This window comes from Lottia gigantea (genome assembly GCF_000327385.1).
Source record: "Lottia gigantea unplaced genomic scaffold LOTGIsca_4, whole genome shotgun sequence".
In the NCBI taxonomy this organism is placed as follows: domain Eukaryota; kingdom Metazoa; phylum Mollusca; class Gastropoda; family Lottiidae; genus Lottia; species Lottia gigantea.
In genome coordinates this window covers 4,685,285-4,707,611 of record NW_008709379.1, presented here as the reverse complement: position 1 = coordinate 4,707,611, position 22,327 = coordinate 4,685,285, and the positions used below count along the sequence as shown (strand labels likewise).

General features: G+C 33.2%; 2 protein-coding genes across 2 annotated transcripts in view; both read right to left on the bottom strand.

Moving 5' to 3' along the window:
* Positions 1-1,225: 1,225 nt before the first annotated feature.
* LOTGIDRAFT_105275 (hypothetical protein) lies at positions 1,226-5,788 on the bottom strand (the record flags this gene model as incomplete). Its single annotated transcript, XM_009059847.1, has 5 exons — positions 1,226-1,399; positions 1,649-1,779; positions 4,442-4,607; positions 5,075-5,171; positions 5,523-5,788. The coding sequence occupies 5 exons, from the start codon at positions 5,786-5,788 to the stop codon at positions 1,226-1,228; spliced, it is 834 nt and encodes a 277-aa protein (XP_009058095.1).
* A 14,161-nt stretch (positions 5,789-19,949) lies between these two features.
* Positions 19,950-22,327, bottom strand: part of LOTGIDRAFT_105753 (hypothetical protein) — a gene marked incomplete at both ends in the record, with an annotated part of 39,987 nt that continues 37,609 nt past the window's right edge. The window contains 2 exons of the mRNA XM_009059846.1: positions 19,950-20,264; positions 20,605-20,767. Of these exons, the coding sequence (XP_009058094.1) occupies positions 19,950-20,264; positions 20,605-20,767 (478 nt within the window). The remainder of the gene's footprint in view (positions 20,265-20,604; positions 20,768-22,327) is intronic.

Sequence of the window (22,327 nt, the reverse complement as noted above, 5' to 3'; positions counted from 1 at the left end):
TCAACGCAACAGTTTTGGAGAACTATAGGCCTATCCGTTGTTGACATACTTTCAAGGTTTTACATTCGCTATTGGTATGTAAAAATAACATATATCGGGTGACTTAAAAAAAAAAACGTCAGTGTGCCCTCCATCTTCTTCGACCACCGATCGAAACCGTTTTTTTCTATCTGGATATGCTGTTACGGATCTCATCTAAAGGTATCTGCTGCCAAGAAGTGACTATCCTGCCTTTCAGTTCCTGTTCAGTCAGTTTGTCCCGCTGACTCCGGTACACCTTTTCCTTCAGAGAATCCCAAAGCATAATCCAATTGGATTACATTGGACTTCTTGAAGTTTATCTGAGAATTTTGAAAGAGATCATTCTACCAAGAGCTGCGATACTACCTGTTGAACTTTGACGTTTTTTCTTTGGGACACGATACATATAAACGAAACGGAGAAACGAAAGAAGTATAAAACATAAAATGTGCAACACGTGGCAACTGTGATTTTTCCAACTGAATAAATCCAGCGACTGATCTGATCCTCTCAAATGCCGACAATCGCTGACTTTGAAAATCCAGTTTCTGTCAGTTGCAATTCAATTGACCTGAGTTCCCTTCCACGACTAAAAATTAGCAAACTGAAACATGATTTTAAAAAGTTCCAGAAAGCCATCAAATATCAAGCAATAATGTAACCGACATCTAGTTTCTAGAATACACACATATCCCAAACGTCTCGTTGTTTCTCAGATTATGGAAGTTAAGTAGACTGACTGTACAGAACGAGGTATTGATGTACCCGTTGAACAGTACAAACAAACCCACAGTTAATCAATATATATTTTTGTAATCATCAGTTTTGTAACATCATCACCGAGTTTTATTATGCGAAACATTATATTGGAATACAGAAAAATAGTTACTCATCTACTAGAGTGCAGTTATTGTCATGCCTTTTTGCTTTATATTCGATTTAAGTTAAATCCTTTTTCAGTCTTCCAGTTTGACATGAAACTGGTAACCAATAAAATATCCTAATCCATAAGTATATAATGGTATATACTCTAAGTACTGAAGTAAGTGAATTAAATGCAGTTATAGCTAAGATTTTGTCCGAAAACAGGAGTTCTATGGTATAATTTACCATGATAATAAAATTCGACCTTTACTACAATGAATAACATTTTTTCTGTATTCCAATAGTGGTATTATAGAATAAATAATTCTAACTGGCTATATTAATTAGTGGAATACGCTCTTATAGTATGTTTGATCCAATCAACGAATGACGATACTCTAGTGAAGATATTTGGATAGCCTTTCTTTGTGCATGTTTCCTCTCCCCATGATGTTATTCCTGCAAGCTGATATCTTCCATTCTTTCTACAGACCAAAGGACCACCAGAATCACCCTGTAAATATATTCAAATGCTCAAAGTTCCATAGTTCAGTACACAGTTGGTATTATCAATTACGCATCCTTTTTTTGATAATAATGTTTTTTTAGGATCTTTTATTGCTACTAGAGTTCATTATATTCATCTCGGTATAATTAGAATAAGAAAAACTACCCATGATCTTATGATGGGAAAAACAACATTTCATCAAGAACAAGATATATGGGCAACGGTCAGTAAATAAAGCTAATATTGTGTACTCACCCTACAAGCACCAGTATTACCCAATCCGACACAAACATGATCATCTCGAATATAACCATGCCATAAATCTTTACAGTGGGTGTTATTTACCACATCACTTTTTAATTCTTGTAAATAATCACCGTCATCCTCTAAAAAAAACAATTGAATGAAATACACTATTATAATGTCAAGACTCTACCATCTTTTAAGCAACAAAAGTTACTTTTTCAGTCCTGTTAGCACTATCAAAACAGCAGCTTTAGTCGATCTTTCTGGCAATTTTAAGGCAGCCATAGTTGCTTATCAATTTGTCAGCATTATTTTCAACCAGTCAATCATTCTAACAGAAACAATCATAGTAACAATTTCAGTCAGTCCGTCATTCACCATAGTCACAATTTCAGGCAGTCATTTATTCTAGCATTATAGAAACAACCACAGTCACAATTTCAGTCAGTCATTCTAGCACTGTAGACACAACCATAGTAACAATTCCAGACAGTCATTTTAGCATCAGAGAAACATAGTAAAAATTTCAGTCAGTAAATCATTCTAGTATCATAGAAACAACCATGGTCACAATTTCAGCCAGTCATTCATCGTGGTCACAAATTCAGTCAGTCAGTCATTCATCATGGTCACAATTTCAGTCAATCAGTCAGTCATTCATCACGGTCACAATTTCAGTCAGTAAATAATTCTAGTATCATAGAAACAACCATGGTCACAATTTCAGCCAGTCATTCATTGTGGTCACAATTTCAGTCAGTCAGTCATTCATCATGGTCATAATTTCAGTCAGTAAATCATTCTAGTATCATAGAAACAACCATGGTCACAATTTCAGTCAGTCAGTCATTCATCATGGTCACAATTTCAGTCAATCAGTCAGTCATTCATCACGGTCACAATTTCAGTCAGTAAATCATTCTAGTATCATAGAAACAACCATGGTCACAATTTCAGTCAGTAAATAATTCTAATATCATAGAAACAACCATAGTCACAATTTCAGTCAGCCAGTCATTCATCATGGTCACAATTGCAGTCATTAAATCATTCTAGTATCATAAAAAAAACCATAGTCAGAATTTCAGTCAGTCAGTCTTTCATCATGGTCACAATTTCAGTCAGTTAATCATTCTAGCATTATAGAAACAATCATAGTCACAATTTCAGTCAGTCATTCTAGCATTGAAGAAACAACCATAGTCACAATTTCAGTTAGTCAGTCATTCTAGCATTAAAGAAACAACCATAGTCACAATTTCAGTCAGCCATTCAAGCATTCTAGAAACAACCATAGTCACAATTTCTGCCAGTCAGTAATACTGATATCATAGAAACAATCATAAGCCCATGTTACACTAGGCCGCTACAAAGCGTTCCGTTCTTGGTCCGGACTAGGCCGGCATTAAATGTGCCTATTTACAATACAGTAAACTCAATGTGAAGGCATGCGTTAGGCATACGCAGTAAAGCGTTGTCGAAACTGTTACCGTCTACATTACACCAATTTATCGATCCCGTTCCGTCCTGAAGGTGGAACAGAATTAGAACGGTTCTCAGAACGCCGCTCGGCCGTTTACATCACACAAAATTCATCCGTTCTTTTCTAAGAACCGTTCTGATAACGGATAAATTTTGTAATGTAACATGGCAGTCAGCTATTCAGGCATCATAGAAACAACCATAGTCACAATTTCAGTCATTCATTCAATCTAGTATCATAGAAACAACCATAGTTACAATTTCAGTCAGTCAGTCATTCAATTTAGCATCATATAAACAACCATAGTCACAGTTTCAGTCAGTCAGTCAATCTAGCATCATAGAAACAACCATAGTCACAATTTCAGTCAGTCATTCAATTTAGCATCATATAAACAACCATAGTCACAATTTCAGTCAGTCAGTCAATCTAGCATCATAGAAACAACCATAGTTACAATTTCAGTCAGTCATGCAATTTAGCATCATATAAACAACCATAGTCACAGTTTCAGTCAGTCAGTCAATCTAGCATCATAGAAACAACCATAGTCACAATTTCAGTCAGTCATTCAATTTAGCATCATATAAACAACCATAGTCACAATTTCAGTCAGTCAGTCAATCTAGCATCATAGAAACAACCATAGTCACAATTTCAGTCAGTCAGTCAATCTAGCATCATAGAAACAACCATAGTCACAATTTCAGTCAGTCAGTCAATCTAGCATCATAGAAACAACCATAGTCACAATTTCAGTCAGTCAGTCAATCTAGCATCATAGAAACAACCATAGTCACAATTTCAGTCAGTCAGTCAATTTACCAACATAGAAACAACCATAGTCACAATTTCAGTCAGTCAGTCAATCTAGCAACATAGAAACAACCATAGTCACAATTTCAGTCAGTCATTCGAGTAATGTCAAGACAACATGATTTACAATTTAGTTTTTGTAACAATATCAAAAAGACCTAAGATACACGTTTAGTCTTTCTAAATACATATCATTGTCAAAGCAACATAGGGCCTAGTTACTATTTCAGAAATAAATACAATTTAGGTCTTTCTGAGATTATCAACTCATCAAGTACAATTTCATGCTTTCGGACACTTTCAAGTCAACTGATATGGTGTCAATCGGCCTGGCACTATCAAACAACATGTGCTATGTTATTCTTTCTCACACAATCAAATGTCACTGATTACGACATTTAACACTTCAGCATACTATCAAGTAAAGTGTCATGCTTTTGCGTTGTCAAAAAATAATGAGTAGGCTTCTCACAATAACCATTTAGAGTTAAGCTGTTACTTACGTAATGTTACTCCCCAACCCGTCACCCAGCAGTCGCCTACAACTTCATCTGAGGCTGAAGGAAGACACACTTCTCGCACTAGTCCATCGGCTAATTCCACTGGATCACTTAATTTGATTAAAGCTAAATCACTGGGATAGTTTCCTGAATCAACATAGTATGGATGCTGAAAAAAGAAAATCATTAACCATTATTTTGGAATTTCATCATCTTTCTTTCTAAACGGTTTCAAACCTCATGTCAGTATCCAAATCCAATATCAACCAGTATAATCATTTTAGTACCGGATTAAATTTAGGGGGTCAAAAAATTCATTACTTTGTCGTTACCTTATTCATAACAGTGTATGTTTACATGAAAAAAAGAAATCTTTATCAATCCGTAAAAGTAGCCATAAAAAAAATGGATTTAAGATGGAAATAAGCATTTAGGAAGATAAACTCGATGTCTATCAGGATTGGCTTTCTTTCTTTATAAGTTTTAAGTTCCATATTGGATTGCTTGCCACCATTACGAGAGTGAGTCTTCTCGGTGCGGATTTTAGATTTGAAATTGAAGTATGTAAAAATTCCTCTCCAAATCTACTATTAAAATTTAGAAGAAACAGTAATTCGAAAGAAAAGTGCTGCTTACTGTTATTATTGTGCTGATACCAATTCGGACCTCTTGACCATCTAAAGTATTGAGATGATGAGCTCCCAATAACACTGACAATGCACTCTGTCTTTTACTGAAAAACACATTTAAACCATAATTCATATAAGAAATTTGAAGCGTTTCTCAATAGGCCTACTTACTTAGTTTAATGGATTTATCGTATTGTATAGAGATTCTATTCTTTAGTCTTGGCACCTGGTAAGTCCAAATGATGAATATATACTCTTATTGACCAAGTATGAGACTTTAACTTTTATGTCCATTCTAAGAAGTAATATCCCTTAAACATATCACAATTGTATTTTGTATACCCATTTACAATAAAAATATGCCTGTTGATATTAAGAAGTTATGGAAAACGAATAAAACATTATGTATGTATGTATGTATGTGGAATAACAAGAAATAGATTTGTTATACTTACTCAATTACACAATGAGCAGCCGTTGCTACCCAATATTCTCCAATTAACACTGCACCACAGAAATGCTGATATTCCCTTGTATATTTATCCCTTATTTGTAACGAAGCTTGCCAGGGCCACTCTCCAGGGTTGGCTGCACGACCACCAACGATATTCAAAGAACTCTTGATACCACATCTTTCTATAAAATGACGTGAAGACACTTTATCAAATTGAGAGAATACAACGAACAAAATAAGACAAACATTAAAACAAGATATGAACATTATGTTACTTCCATTAAAAATCACATCCTTTTCAATTTATGTTGGCAGTGTACACATTGCGCTTCATTATCACAATGGTGAACGATATATACAGAGAATTACAAGAAGAAGATTTTGTTTTTTAAATAAAAAAAATACTTAAGATTTTTAAATGAAGGAAGTGTACGTTTTATCAAATATTTGAAGGGATTAGGTTTATAATAAAGACAATATTAGGTCATAGGTTTTGACAGTTTTCATTGTTGAGATTTTAAGAACTTTCTGTCTAGGGTCGAGATTACAATTTCTTTATATTTTTTTCTGTCATGTGCATGTACAGATTGACACAGTAAGAGTTTCTTTTTGGAGCTAGGAATGTATAGGTCACTACACGATTTTTTCTATCCAGCTTGCTACAACCGAATCGCTATTGAGACATGCTGTAATGCAGCAGTTCGATCACTTAGTGCAAGATTAATAAAAATCTTATGACATGTTATGATGGGCTATGTCGGTATAGGCATAATAGTGGTCGCCAGTCTGTGACCTTGACTTATTCCCAATCCAGAGCACACATACTTCAGTCTAACTAGCTGTAAAGGGTATCCATACTGTGGAAATATCTATAACTATAATGCTTGCCCTAAGACTAGATAATAGAAGGATTCTTGAAACCCATAATGCTATTCTTGCAAATTATGGATTTCGTTTTATTAACAAAAATAGCATAATTTCTTGTTATATTTCTTTAACACCGAGTAGAGGCTATTATTATATTATATATATTTTTGTTTTACAGTTTAACACAGGGGTCAATGAAGGTCATATTACACCAATGGTGTCATAGTTTAAACTAGATCTGTTTGAACCGACCAACATCACCTACGTTTATTGTTATCATTTTTTAGTCAGACGTTTCAAGGATGACTATCGACAGCTAAGCGTCATAAAGAAAATCGTGTTAACAACAGTTTTATCACTCAATAAGCCAGCCTTGTAGTTTTATCAAATGTGGCTGTATTACTATTACTGGACTTTTTCTCACGCGAGAACTCTTAAAAATATTAACCAATTTTGCCTGTTTGCTTCCTTTCGTTGAAAAGCTTCTGCTAGACTGAATGATCTGTAACTGGTCTGTTTGAAATAAACAAACATCGTGAAATAACAGCATAGTCCGCCCATGCACACGTAATTGTTTTATTTTTGTTTTATATTGGAAGTGCGATATTCCGTGCTCAAAAACTGCAATGCCTGTAGGTTACAAATTTTCTAAACCTTAAATTAACCGGATTATAATTCGGAGGTATTTTATAAAAAAATGATTAAATTTTAACAAAAACATTATTTTTTCTGGGACAGTTGAACATTGCAGTTAGATTTAATTAAAATCGCTTAGATGCTATGAATATCTCAACTATAAAACCAAAACTTCTGGGGAATCTTTATCACACATTTTACGATCTGACAAGTTGCGTAAATCGCCTTTCATTCAGAATTGAGCTAAGTTTAATCGGTTCAATCTAGAAGTAATGACTATATGACCAATGTTTGTCGATTATTGCTTTCGGAACCATTCAGAGATATTCAGAGAATTTTTTAACAAGCAGTAAATGTACAATTTACTGTCCTCTCTTCACGAATAAACAAATAGTTTAACAATTTGTTGTCAAGTTTGTAAAGTGGAAAGGTTAATCTCAATGCTAACTCTGTCTAATCTAGGTAATTGTTTAGTCGACCTCAAAACCTTGACAAATCAATTTCTAATTATCTGATACTAACAAATCGACATACTCGATGTTTAGGTGTTTTTGCGAAGGCTCTGTAAGATATGAATGATCCAACCAATATCCTTTAAGCAAGGTTGGGTGTAACAGAAAAGAACAAAAACCAGAAAAGAGATAGTTGCATAGAAACAGAATTGTAACATTAGTTTTTATGAAGTCCCTTCCGATTTCTTCATAAAGGTCAATGGAATGAGTATTTTCTGTTTCGTGAATATGTGATAAAAAGTCTGATTTGTAATTTGTTTAACTACTATATATCCAACTATTCATTACCACTATGATAAAATGGCAGTATTAATATCAACCAAATTATATATTAGAGATCATAGCAATCATGGCAGACATCATACAATGTCAGTATCTATAATCTCTTTTGGAGTTATCATGCTTTTACGATTTTAGCATCCAAAACATTTTAGTTTTTCGGAATACAACCAAAAGCAAAATGTTTCTGTTAAATTGGACGTCCCTACATTGTCTTCATTCAATATTGATAAAAAAAACTTCACAGATATTTGCTACTTAGCCAATTTTACACGTTTATTTAGACCATAAAACAAATAGCTAAGAACATGTTTTTGTTGACAAAATGTTTCAATCTGGATTTATTTTTTCCAAGCTTAAATATAGTGATGTTCTGTGTATATGTAACCAATTGAAACAGTATTTAACCTGATTGAAATTGTAATAATATTCATATATAGCACAATACGTATATAACAATTTGATCTCGGTAGATTCGGGTATTACAAAGATCTAAGTCTCATCGCCACTGTCTTGGGATTAATGCAATATGGTCTTGCTGATGACCGTTTAAGTCAGAAGGTAGCATGCCCAACTTTCATGCAATAAGAAAGGCAGAGCAAGACTGAGCTCATTGCAGTAATGTTATAAAAAAGGTATAAAACTATACATACCAGTGTTTTCAGGTTCCTTTGTTGTTGGTTTCGTAGTCCACTTAAAATCGACTCTAGAGGTTGTTTTTGGAGCCTTTGTCGCGAAGAACCTGGGTCTCTTTGGTTTTCTGGGTTTGTAAATAGGGCGTGGTCTTTTAGCAATAGGCTTAAGAGTTGGTATAGGTCTTTTAGTCTCCGGTATATTAATCTTGTCCTGATGGATACAATCAGTAGGATCGGTGTACGTCCAAACACAAGCTTTTAATCGGGTGGACCAAACCAAACCAACGCTGCACTTAAACCATGGAAAAGGTCTTCCTTCTCGGCACAGAACAAAAGAGGTACAATCTGTGGGTGCGCGTTCATAGTAAACATCACAACGTGTGCACGGTATAAACTGTCGACAGCCAAATATGCAAGAAATTGAATAATTAAGAACTATAGAAGCTACAATTGCACATTTTAAATATTTTTTCATCTTAAATTAAGAAATGTAAAGTATATTTCAGAAAAATTATGCTGACAAAGTTTGAATTATGTGAGAAATTTTGTGACACAAAACCAAATCGAAACCAGTCACGTTTCAACTACACACAGTTTCTATCTTCTTTATACTTATATTTAATATATTGGGTATTAAAAGTTTCAATTTTCAAAAAGTAATCCGACATTATCTAAGCAGATTCGGTCGCCATAATCATCCGTTTTATCAACACAAGACTTACTGAGACACACTTCTTATTGGTCCTTGAAAATAAGTATATAAGTCGAACTTCTATTTTCTTTCTTCTGGGTGTTTCACTGCACTCTTTGGTAGAAAACTGGACTGTTTCTAAACTGAGTGTATGTTATGCTTGGCAAGCAGTGGAAGTCCTACACAAGATTTGTAAGGTTAATTTAGATATTTACATCCGTTGACTTAAATTGTCCGTTAATATTCAGTTGATAAAAGCCAAACAGAGCCCCGGTATTAAGTTGGTGATTATCAAATTCAAATCAACGAAAATTTCTTTCACTTCAAAACTTCCGTCAGTTTTAAACTTTCCGCCCTAATCTGTCTTACGTGAGGGCACTGTCAAATCATTACATAAAACAATACAAGGGAAATGTAAGATACAATGTTCTCAATGAACCCGCATTTACAAGTTATACGAAGACTGACAATAACATACCGATAAAGATACCAGTAAATTACAGAGAAACATGTTTTAGAAACAAGAATAAAACACAATAGTTACCCGGAAACAATACATATGCAATGTTCATAACATAACAATTTTACTGATCTTATATTTTATTATGTATTATGTCACCTTATAATTTATAAATTTTCCCAGCGCTACACTTCCAGGACGGTACTAATATTGTATATGGTGTTTATTATGAAAAACACTGTAAAACACCCAAAACGGTTATCGAAAGTGATCCAGAAAGTCCAAACGGATGGTGACACAGTTGCTAATTCAAGTTCCAGTTTAACTATACCATGTTTTGAAAACAACTTACGACACACAACGATACAGTAGTTCAAATTGAAAGTAAAATCAGTTTGGCCACCATTCAAACATGAGCTCGAGAAATAGAAGATATATAGACTAAAAGTTTAAAGTGATCAAACGGTAGAAAATCACGACCGTTTGACAACCCGTCCCTTAACAAAATAAACACCAGTCCGTCATCTGAACAAATACCATAACAAATTAATTCTCCTCCTTTCCGATTATCTCTCATCATTTCATTTCATCACTTCATTTGATACCTAAATATCCAAATAATACTGATTTCATTTCATTAGTCTAACAAGTTTATCTTTTTTATTCTAAATTTAATTCAAATTTCTTCATACATATTTCATACATTGAAAACGATTTTAAAATATAGATACAGATTTCCTTCGTTTGAAATCCTCCTACAAGGTACCAGAATGGAATGGGATTCATTCAATATTATATATTTCAAAATGTTCTAGTAAGCTTTAAACGTGTACATCTTTATCTGCGAACCTCTGGCCCTACAAGATTGGTATAAGGATTTGGTTTACCTATCAGCAATTTCTTCGTCGAGTGTCGTAGAAAAATTGTATCCAGGATTTGCGTTTGCTGAAATGCTGTAAGAGTTATTTTGGACTTGGGAGAGCTGGAATTTAACATTTGCACTTATTTGATGTGCCTCAAACAAAAATAAAAACAGGGTATTTCTTGCAATGATTTGTTTCAAATTTTGGACCTGAGTCATCCTCTTACACGTGCGGAAATATCTTGCATTATACAGTCATCTAAAATTCAATTGGCAAGTCTTTACGAAGTGCAGAAAACCGATTTGAAAATCGAAACCAATTTACATTCCTACCCTTTGTTTGTTTGCCCAAGAATAATATTCTAACCCCGAAAATGAACAGTCAGTTGAGTATGGGTGGTGCAGCAATATTTATTTTTGGAATTATAAGATAACTGTCAGATCTTCACACGCGACAATATAGAGTTTCACAAGGAGGACAATTTGGGAGGAGTGATTTTTTAAATTTTTTTTAAAATGCTCAGTCTAATAAAATATTGAGTTGATAAGTGTTATAAATAGTATATCCATATCTTTTGTTTTAACTATTTATTAATTGTATAAAAAAATCAGGAACATCCATTCAATTTACAATACACTTAGAAATGACCACCAGGAAAGTTCACACTATTTCAATAGCGTCAACTGTTTGATACAGAACCGTCAAGAATTTGTTGAATTCAACTGTGAAATTTAACTAACTACAGTCACTGTGTTCAACACTAATCCGATAAGCATACCATTTACATGCTCATCATGTACTACTATAATCCGAAACATTGTTAGTTTGAAATGAAATGTGTCTTAAAACTGAGTTCTGTTCTTTTCTGTGAAAATAAAGAAGAGGCTTTGGTGGTTTTCAGATTTAAATGGTTTATAAATGTTTTTCTAAAAATGTATGTGTATACTATAGGGGACAATGATTGCATCAATTTACACTAATACAATGCGTTTTATGACGTCAGTATTTCAAAGGCCTTATTATTATATAATATCAATAGCAACCTCTGCGATAGTGACGTCAGAAAACGTTTTAAAATATAAAATGTTTTTAAAAAAAATCTTTTTACAAACCCCGTAAGGACACTGATATTCCAAACGAGATTACATTTGTTTATTAACTGTTAATGGAACTGTGTCGTAAAGAAAATATGTTCCATTAGAGTATTTTTACCTAGTAACGTGTCAATTTGGTTCATGATTCAATATGACCATTCGATATCTACACATGTAAAAGGATGTTATATACATGGACAAACGTCTATTTATGAGCACAAACCTTCCCTATAATTCTTGAGTTATAATTTAGTTTAATTGATCGTCAGAAAATCTTAAAGCAGCTTGAAGCAGGTTATATTCAAGTGAGTATATTTAAAAACCATTGACTGATTTGGAATGTTTCGGACTAATTGTACCACCACTACTAATTAACTAGTATACTATGTACTCAATACTATGGGTCATTGAACACCCACTTATACTGTGTCGTACATTGTAATTTTTAAATGAACCTTCTCCATGTGTAAACATTCATTCATTGTGTCCAATTAAATATTTAATTTTTATTTTAAGTTTTTATTTGATAGGCAATAACAACGCCCAATTTAAAAAATTGTGAAGTGTTTTAATCTGTTTTTAGTGGCGGAGCCAAAGAGAGAGGGGGGAGCCGCCTCTCCTCGCAGCCCCAAAAGCAAGTTTTTCGGGCAAAATATGGAGTATTATATGAAACCACAAATTCATCAGAACTTGTGGGCGATAGTTTATAGATTTGGTTTCTGTCGCGGGCAGCCAGGACTAGCTGGTAAATATATTGGGATATATTATCATGAATACGACATCCGGGTCATTGTATTAATATTCGGGATTGGTCAGACTAATAGCCATGAGAAAATCAGAAATGCTGCCACCTAGTAAGTATCTATGAATGCGTGTCACATATACGGTTGCTATAATCGGTAGCTTTAAACAACTGTTGAAAACAGTTTAAAGGAGACAACTTTCAGAGATTGTCAGGAGTTCTTTCCCCTACATTACTATAAATGAGACGCTTGTTGAATGATGAACATCCAATGACATTGTGCTAAACGGTATTGGGGCTTCTGACGATTCTGTATCATACCCTTGCGATAAAAATCATCATAGACTCAAAGGAAATACAATAGTTGGTGCCTAGGATGTTCCACGGTAGAAACCAGAGAATAAGTCATCAACATGGTTGTGGTAATGGATATATATAAGCTTTTAAAGCTTGTTTCCAAAACCATATGTGTATGTAATATTTGTAATTCTTGAATAAATATTGTTTAAAAAAAAAACATGGTTGTTTTAAAGCTATATTCAAATCAGTCATACAAAAGGACCATTTGCCTAGTCAGTATTATCCACTATTTCAACCTACATGTTGTACATCACTGCTGACCACCACTTGCTAGCGAACTCAAAGAGGGGATTTGATTTGACTGGTACTCCTTAACAAATGTTCCGAGTGTAACGGGATTCTTAACAGAATAAAAGAAAACAAACGACATTTGATTGTTTGGGGGTTTTATTTAATGCTTGAAATTTGAAAACAGATATGGCGAGTACCAAGCCAAGCAAGAAAAATTAATAGCAACAATAGTCTTCTTGGCTGGCATTTGATAGTTTAGAAAATAACTAGAAAGAAGAAGTTAGAAAGAGGACAACACTACATATTCAGCCATATATTTGCAATTGCAATGAATTTCGAATGGTGTGTCTCAAAGGTTATTCTTCTCAACGACGTCCTGACGCAATATTGTGTATCTCACAAAATTAACAGAAAACTGTATACACTGGATCTCTATATGGAGGCTATTTAAAAATGATTGCGTCCATGAATAACTTTAGAGCAGATAGCTGGACAAAAAATTGGCCGACAGAACAGAAAGGTACAATTGCGTGGAAATGCTCTAGGCTCTCTGATTTCCTTGGAACTCAACTGGGCATAAATCACACATTGCTAACTTCTTAGAAAGATTAGGTGGAATGATATGACTGAATTAGAGGTTCTCCTTTTTCTAAGTTAAAGGTAAGGAAATTTACAAAGAATGAAAAGGGTGTAGTGATATACATTTCGTAGAGAATCAGCAAGTAAGAGAAACCTCAAACACTCATATATCTTGCAAAATAATTTAAAAACGGAACAATGAAAACAAAAAAGGAAAAACAAATAAAACAAAGTAATACAAGCACAATTCCCGGAGATCATAAAACATATTTCAGTTTTGAACTTTTCAATGCAAATAGATGTTACTTTTTTTTAACAGGATTATTTTATATTGATTTCGTTTATCAGACTCGATAGCTTTCATGAAATTCGAAATTATGCAGACCTCGCATCATTAGATTACCAAAACAGTTTCTAATCACTGGGAAAAAATCTTTAAATGTATTTGGTCATCAGTGCATTATAAAGTTTTATAATAATGTTCTATCACAATTACTATTTATAACATAACAATAAATCGATTATTTCCATATCAAACGGTTACTTTAGTATCAGCTTATAATCGAACGTAATAAACTAATAACACAATTTCAAATAATAAATAACAATTATTGTACAAACTCGACGTGCGAATTAAATTAATTTATAAATGATACAAATAATAAATAAATAAGGTGATATTTCACCTGTACTGGTATCCATGACCTGTTCCAAAACAGTGCAGAGCTACGTTCTATATCATGTCTAAAACAGTGTGGAGTTACGTTTAATTTCATGTCCAAAACAGTTGTACAGCAACGTGTTATATCTCATCAAAACAGTTGTAGGACTACAAGACGTATTACATTATGTCAAAACAGTTATATGACTACGTTTTATATCATGCCAAAAACAGATGTAGGACTACGTTTTATATCATGCCAAAAACAGATGTAGGACTACGTTTTATATCATGTCAAAAACAGTTGTATGACTACGTTTTATATCATGTCAAAAACAAATGTATAACTACGTTTTATATCATGTCAAAAACAAATGTATAACTACGTTTTATATCATGTCAAAAACAAATGTATGACTACGTTTTATATCATGTCAAAAACAGTTGTATGACTACGTTTTATATCATTTCAAAAACAGTTGTATGACTACGTTTTATATCATGTCAAAAACAGATGTATGACTACGTTTTATATCATGTCAAAAACAGTTGTATGACTACGTTTTATATCATGTCAAAAACTGTTGTATGACTACGTTTTATATCATGGCAAAAACAAATGTATGACTACGTTTTATATCATGTCAAAAACAGATATATGACTACGTTTTATATCATGTTGTATACAAATTTATCAACTGACTTTGCGAGTCATATCTAAAACAGTGAGAGCTACGTATTATGCCATGTCCAAAACAGTTATAGTAGTCCTACATTTGTAGTACTAACTATTATTTTATAAACAAAACAGTTGTAGGACTATAGGACTACATGTTAATATTCAAAATAGTTGATGATACAAGACAGTTTTGTTTTGAAAGAGTACAGGTCATGGAGTTATACAATCACCATAGAAGGTTCTATCATTCATATGAAAGACAAATTGAAAGACCAATCACCTTAAAACAGGTTAATGCTTCGGTAACTATCGTGCTGTTGGAGTTTGTAAATTTGTTGTATTTTGACTAGATCTTCACTGGATTAAACAACAATGCTAACCAGCATGATAACAACGATAGCAACGATAGCACTAACCTACATTTAGATTTGCCAAATACAATAATTTGCCCAAGTAAATGCAAAAAATGCTTTGAAACCAAAAAGAAAAATTTAGAGCACGTGCTATGACTGCAAATGATTTATGTTGTATCTGGTAACATGTACGTTACTTTTTGCATGTTTTCTTTGGCATAACATGGTGTCAGTTCAAGGTATACACGGTGGGCAAGTTATTTGATTAGCTTCATGTTCGCCAGTAGATTGGTTCGAAGATATCACAAGAAACATACAACCAAAACAATTGTTGAAATAAATTCTTCGATTCTAACATAGGCTAGGGATAATTGAATGAACTTCTTTATAGGCCTACTACTATTTGCAGCTTCCTGTTGGCCAACATCATATACTTATCAGTTGAAGAGTTCGGTAAAAAGTTCAGTAAAAAGTTAGTTAAGTAGGCTATTTCCAACTGGGAGAGTGAAAAAAAAAGTTGAAAGGTAACATTATGCAATGGTATTTTTGATTCCAAAGGAAATTTCGTTGAGAAGAATTGACAGATAATGTGGGATAACTCTGATTTTGAAGACATCACAGACAAGACAGAAAAGCATACCGATGCAAATAATGACTTAATTTACTCAAAAAAAATAGCCAGCGAATATTGCTTATAAGTGCTTTACCATTGTAAATGGTAACTTAGAGTTAACGTGCATAATACTAATAATATTCAAAAATTGGTTAAAACAAATATAAGTTTATGTAATAAAGTGCTAGACCAAAAGTAAGTTCTTAAGTGCAAAAGATGGTAAAAAATTGAATAGTATGATAGAAAAGTCAATTAGTTGATATCTAATAAACTATGAGCAAATATTATAACGTCATCAATATAATATGCAAAGTGTTCCTCAATATGTCTTGGCCAAAGTCGAGGTCATTGAGACTTACAGTAATCACCTTCATAATGTAAAAGGAATTGCAAATTACGTGGCTTGGTTTTTTTCAAAAGACAAATATCTCTTTATAGAAAAGGCTTTAAATTGTTTTTTTTTGACATGTAAAATGCAAATATTTCCTTTTAAACGATGATTGTGGGTTTAACCCCTTGACGACCCTTTAAGAAGTACCAGGTTGACAACAGAATAAGGGCTTCGAATTGCACTGACGTCATAGATATTTACCTGTGAATAGAACACACAAAGATTTGAATGATATGCAAAAACCGTAAATAGAAAATATGTACATTATTCTGAAGTAACTATTTAAATTATATTACAAGTATGAAAAAGTCAATTTGAAGCATAATCATTTTGCATTAATAACATTTTGGTGCACATTCACATGCGCATATGTTTACACATGCGTTTTAATCTTCGTTTCTTTTCATAGTTTTATTGCACGTAAAAGTAACTTCATTTGTTCGGTTAACCTTGTTATCCATTACATAAATTGCAAACACACGTTCCATCTTGTTGCTTAATCTCATCTTCAATGTCTTACAGATTTGCTCGTTATTCCATTTCCGGTCGTCTCGTATTGTTAACGCCCAGCATTTTGATTCCACAACCTGATACTTTCGAATTTGGTTTAATTTTCTTGATATAGTGTTCATATTATCTACATCTGACTGCACTAAAACTCGAATATTCAAAATCACACTTACGTCATCATATACAAGTAATATACGTTACCATTCACGTCACCATTTACACAAATACTTAAAAAAGGAAAAAAAGTGTCCATGGCATTGGGACCAAGCTGTACATCTTTAAATTATGGAATTTATGATTTTATCGCATCTCATTCACTCAAAAACACTCATGAAATATAACTCTTATTATATTTTGTTGAAAAAATCCGTTAAACCTGATTTATAATACATTTGTTTCTAACTGAACTTGATAGAACACTCCCCTTGAAACACGATAATAATAATAAACAACGAAATTATCTAATATGGATCAATACAAGTCCAATCATAGTATATGATCAGAATTGGGTAGGAACATTTTGAGCATCACCTGGGGGAATAACGTCACTAATTCAACGTAAATCACAGAAATATATGACGTAGTACACACTTTCTGGTTTTATTTTCATTCGGTGTCGACGTTTTAATAACGGTAACACATCACAAAATTCAATAATAACAGAAAAAAATCTGTTTTCATCCATCCATATCGTCAGTTACTATAGATACATCGCAATATGACTATAATTTCATCTTTTAAAAATCAAATAATAGGAAAGGATGTTATCGCAATAAGGTCCACAATTCTAATAATCGATTCAATGCTGTTATAACGTGGAGATGCGCACGACGCTTGGATTAGGGGATTGGGTCTGGGCACTGGTACTCTGAGTTCGCACCGATTCAGTCTCAGACGTACTAGATGTTGGAAGAGTAACAATGGCCGTGGTGACGGTCACAGAATTGTTGGTTTTATTGGCTGTGTTTTCTACTGCATTCAAACTCGACCGAGAAGAACGGTTATTAGCTGGAAGTCGTATTTTAATATCACTTAATGGACTTAATTCGTGCGGCTCAAAATTATGTTCAACAGACGTTCGCTTCTGAAAATGAAATCGTAAACAATAAATATAAAGAATAATAATAAATAAGAGGAAAAGAACAATTAATGAATAATTTTTATATATCATTAACAAAAGTGATCAAAATATGAAACCAATTTTCTTTTGGACGTGAGATGATGCTGAAATATAAATATTTTCAGATATGCCATTTTCAGATGCCAATAAGTACCGGTACTTGTTTTGAAATCATTGCACTTTATTTTGTTTCCTTTGCATGCAATAACATCGGCTTTATATTTTCATCAATCCATGCCTTTTTGAAGAAAATAAACGTGCGAATAAATGAATGTTATAATTTATAATTAATAAGTGTTAAGAAACGTCAATTCAAAACAATAGCCGTGTCGAAATGATAATAGGGAAGGGAAGCGGATACCCCTTACCTTGTGTTCTTAAACACAACCCTGTTGCTATATTATATTGGTAATGGATTTGACCGTTGTTTTTATTATGTCAAGTGAAATATCAAAATAAAGTTGAGCTTCAGAACTTTTTTTGTAACAGGCATCAAAGCGGACCTGACGACCCGATGGAAAGAACTTCTCTTTTGTATAATAGGCCTACTAGATGAAGGAGTTTCGTGGCTTTTCATTTCAAATTTGAACAAGGCCAATGTTGTCATGTTTTAGTCTCTTCCGGTACAAAAAGGGAACTTTTTTTGTGTAACATAGAATATTTTGATATTTTATTATTGCGATAAGTCTTATTGTGATATTTTGATGGATTTCTCCTAACAGTACACAAAACCATACCCATTCCCTGATGCAATCTAAAAGTGGCCAACCACCAACCCAAATAAATTGTCACGAAGGATAAGAGAAGTAGCAGGGTCATCTTATCTGAATGTTTTCGCGTTATGGGGAAACTTGGTTCTACTATTTACTTTATTTGTAAGATATCTTCGATGTTGTGAGAAACTGCGAGCACAACAGCCAATTCCTCTTCTTCGTTGATCTTGAGACTCCATTGACGGGTCTGGTGATGGTAGTGGGGTTTCCGAGGGTTTATTTGGTGCTCCGTTGAATGACATATCCATCTCAAACAGATTTTGATTCTGTGGAAAACAGAAGAATCGTTTTTGTAAAATTATTGTGGTCTTGAATTTTTTGTTCAACACAATTACGAAAAGCAGCACGACTGTGAAATTTTGAAATGAAAGTGAAATGCAAGCAACGATAGCTAAAAAATAGCATTAGAAAACATACAGTATGTTATGCTACGAAATACTATAAGACACTTAACTTCTAGCATACAAAACACGGTGAAAAGTGAGTGCTGGTTCTTATTTATTGGAATTTAAGTATTCATTTGTACACTTGAGGTTTTTTTCTAAAATAACGATCCAAAAATCACAATATTGTTTTGGAGTTGGATATGCATACAACAAACCATAATACAGGGACATTAAGTTTCCTCAGAGGTTCGCTACCAATGACGGCGTATCATTTTCAAACGGACTTAAAGAGTCATAGATTTTTTTTTTGTTAGTACACATTTTTGTTAATGTTTAAATGGTTTACTGCAATGAGAAAGGTTTGAGATAGGTAGGTACCATAAAAAAAGGCTATTATCAAAAGGTATCATATTGGTGCTAAGCCATTGTGGATAGAACTGATTATTTTGCTACTGTTGTCGAAGAAATTTCATCTGTTAGGGTAAAACCAAATTCCATGTTATGTGATGGAAACGAACCTTTCTAGGCAAAATGGCTTTATGTACTAGATATGTCGAGCCAAGTAGTGTCCTAAACACACAGTCAATACATAAATCAACTGTCAGGAATTCCAGGCAAGGGAAAAGGGTATGCAGAAGCCTTTAAAGCTTATATGAAAAATAGAGATTACATGGTGCGTGTATACTAAAGGATAGGGAAGCATGCAGGAGGGAAGTTACTGAATGACTGACCATTTTCATGCACTGGAATGAAATTGAAACATTTGCAAGACGTTCTTATTATCTCTAAGATAATTGCCTTATGCATTTTTTATGAAATCCATACCAGACAACCGAACTGCCAACAATGAAATGGCCACTGTGCAGATTTTTAGAAGTTTGATGGAAGCTGCATTGACCAGAAAGCGTCCCAATTTACTATAATGATCAGTGTATTTGTTCAAGTAGCTGGTACAACCCAGATATTTTCTTGTCGACTCAGATATTGCAAGAACTATTTAAAGTCAGTTACTGATGCCTGATACCGACATGATTCAACGTTACGACTTAATGGCACGACTCGATTATAGATATGATTTACATTAATATTATAGCATAATTGAAAACCTGAAATACTCACCGTCGTCTTCTCGAGGCAACTTAATAAATGATGGTGTTGCATTTCAAAGATGTCTTGTTCTTTAAAAGTATCGTCTAATTCAACACCTTGTTCTTGAGCTAACAGCATTTCCTCGGCACGTTTTTTACTATTGAGGAAGGCAGCACCACTCGCATTTTTCGCCCAGCGAATACGAGCTAATCGTGCTTTCTGGAAACAAGGGAATACAAAACATTAATACCTATAAGCTTTTACCAATAGAACATAAAAATTACGTTTATTTAACTAGTTGTGGTTCAATTCCAAAGTGAGACTGAAATGATTTTAGTTCGTAAACAACAGCAAGTAAAATCTCTAAGGCAATACTCAAATTGACCTGTATCAAGATAACTTCCATGCAAAACCAAATGGTACAGAACAATACATTTCAGTCGCGGAGTTGCTCAGGTTTTCTTTTACCCTGTACGAATATTGGACTTATCATATTATTATATTTGACATGACTTAATGGTATAGATAGAGTAAAATCAATTTTCGCAAAGGAACTTACCTTTTGAGCTTTGCGTTTATCAGCTCGTTGATTTTGGTGGTAAATTCGACTAAAATTGGAGACAATAACAGGAACAGGAAGAGCTATAACTAATACACCACTTAATGAACATACGCCACCGACTATTTTACCAGTTATTGTTTTAGGTACAATATCACCATAACTGGAAAGAAAAATAATTAGAATATTAAGTACACTTCACACATATATCTGGAAATGTTGCTAAAATATTCTACTGTTATATTATTATACACTACTATATCAGTTGTTGTTCTTTTGGATAACCTCGTTTAAATATAATAACAAATATTGTTGGGCTATGCTGTTTTATATGTTAACGTTACTAGGTTGTTATCTTATAATATTATGTTGATTATGCTGTTGTTATTATGTATCTGTATAATAATGTTGTTGATATGCTACATTCTTTGATAACAATGAAGATCTATGATGCAGTAATGTTGTCAATGTGTAAAATGTGCTAACGTCGTTTTTTAATATTAAAATTGCTGTATCATAATGAAAGTTTTGAGTATATGAACGATCTTTGCTTGTTATGCTGTACATTTTCTTACATGGATTTTCAAATCTATGGACCCCATAAACTACATACGACCATGTATGAAATATTTTAATTATATTACTTATATTGATAAAATTGTATTTCATTTTAGATCATTGCAATACATTTGAAATCACTAAGTATAACAATTTTTAGTAACACAAGTTAAGTACATATAAAGAATGGTTATGAAATGGAACCAGACAGTAATATTGATATCTATAAAGATCAATATGTCGATTTATAGATTTTAATCTCATTATTATTTTGACAACTTTCAATTCCTCTAGGGCCATGACAATTATTTGATTCCAAGGCATGTGCTTTCTTTTTAGATGTGTTAAATCCTATTAAGATGTTGAATTAGTTTTCATTGGTTTATGGTTGTCGCATCTTTTCAGGCTACTCTGTACAGCAAAGCCATTCAAGTTGGTTACGCTTTTAAGAAACTAGTTTGACAGGAAGTACCCTTAGACGACGTAGTATTGTGGGAATAGTACACATAGTTTGGCTCTACTTAACATCATAAATTATATCTGAATTAAAATATAAACGTGTTGTTGTTTCTTTATCTGAAATTTAATAGATGTATATAAAACAGCCATGTAATATTGGTGTATCAATGGGTTTTTTGATTCACTTGCAAGGCCAATGTGACATTATTGATGGAAATTTGAGATTACATCCCTTTAAAAGGAATCATTCAATCATATATACCGGATATCCTTTCCAATATTACCATGTTGTGTGATTGCACTAGCTTTAATATCTTTTTCTTGCTATATCGTAGCTTTTGTCTCGTCCTTTGTTTCCACTTTTGTTCGAACTAATGTACTGGTTGATCGCACCTTCAGGAACAAACAGAAGGCGTGAACATTTTGTCTTCTTAATTGTTACAAGATATCAATAAAGTTTCGATTTGTTTTTGCTGAATGATTGTAATCGATCCAATAAATAGTGCTTTGCTATGATTACATTATTGTTTAATCTTTTGTATAGAAGTATTAGAAAAAAAAGTATACGTTAATATTTGATAAATACTTCAAAGAGACGTAGTATTACTTTCAGGAACATGTCATGGAAGGTCACTGAACCTGACGGTCAGACCATCTGACCATGTATTAGAAGCTTGTGCTTATTCCTTTCCACGCTTTTTATTCA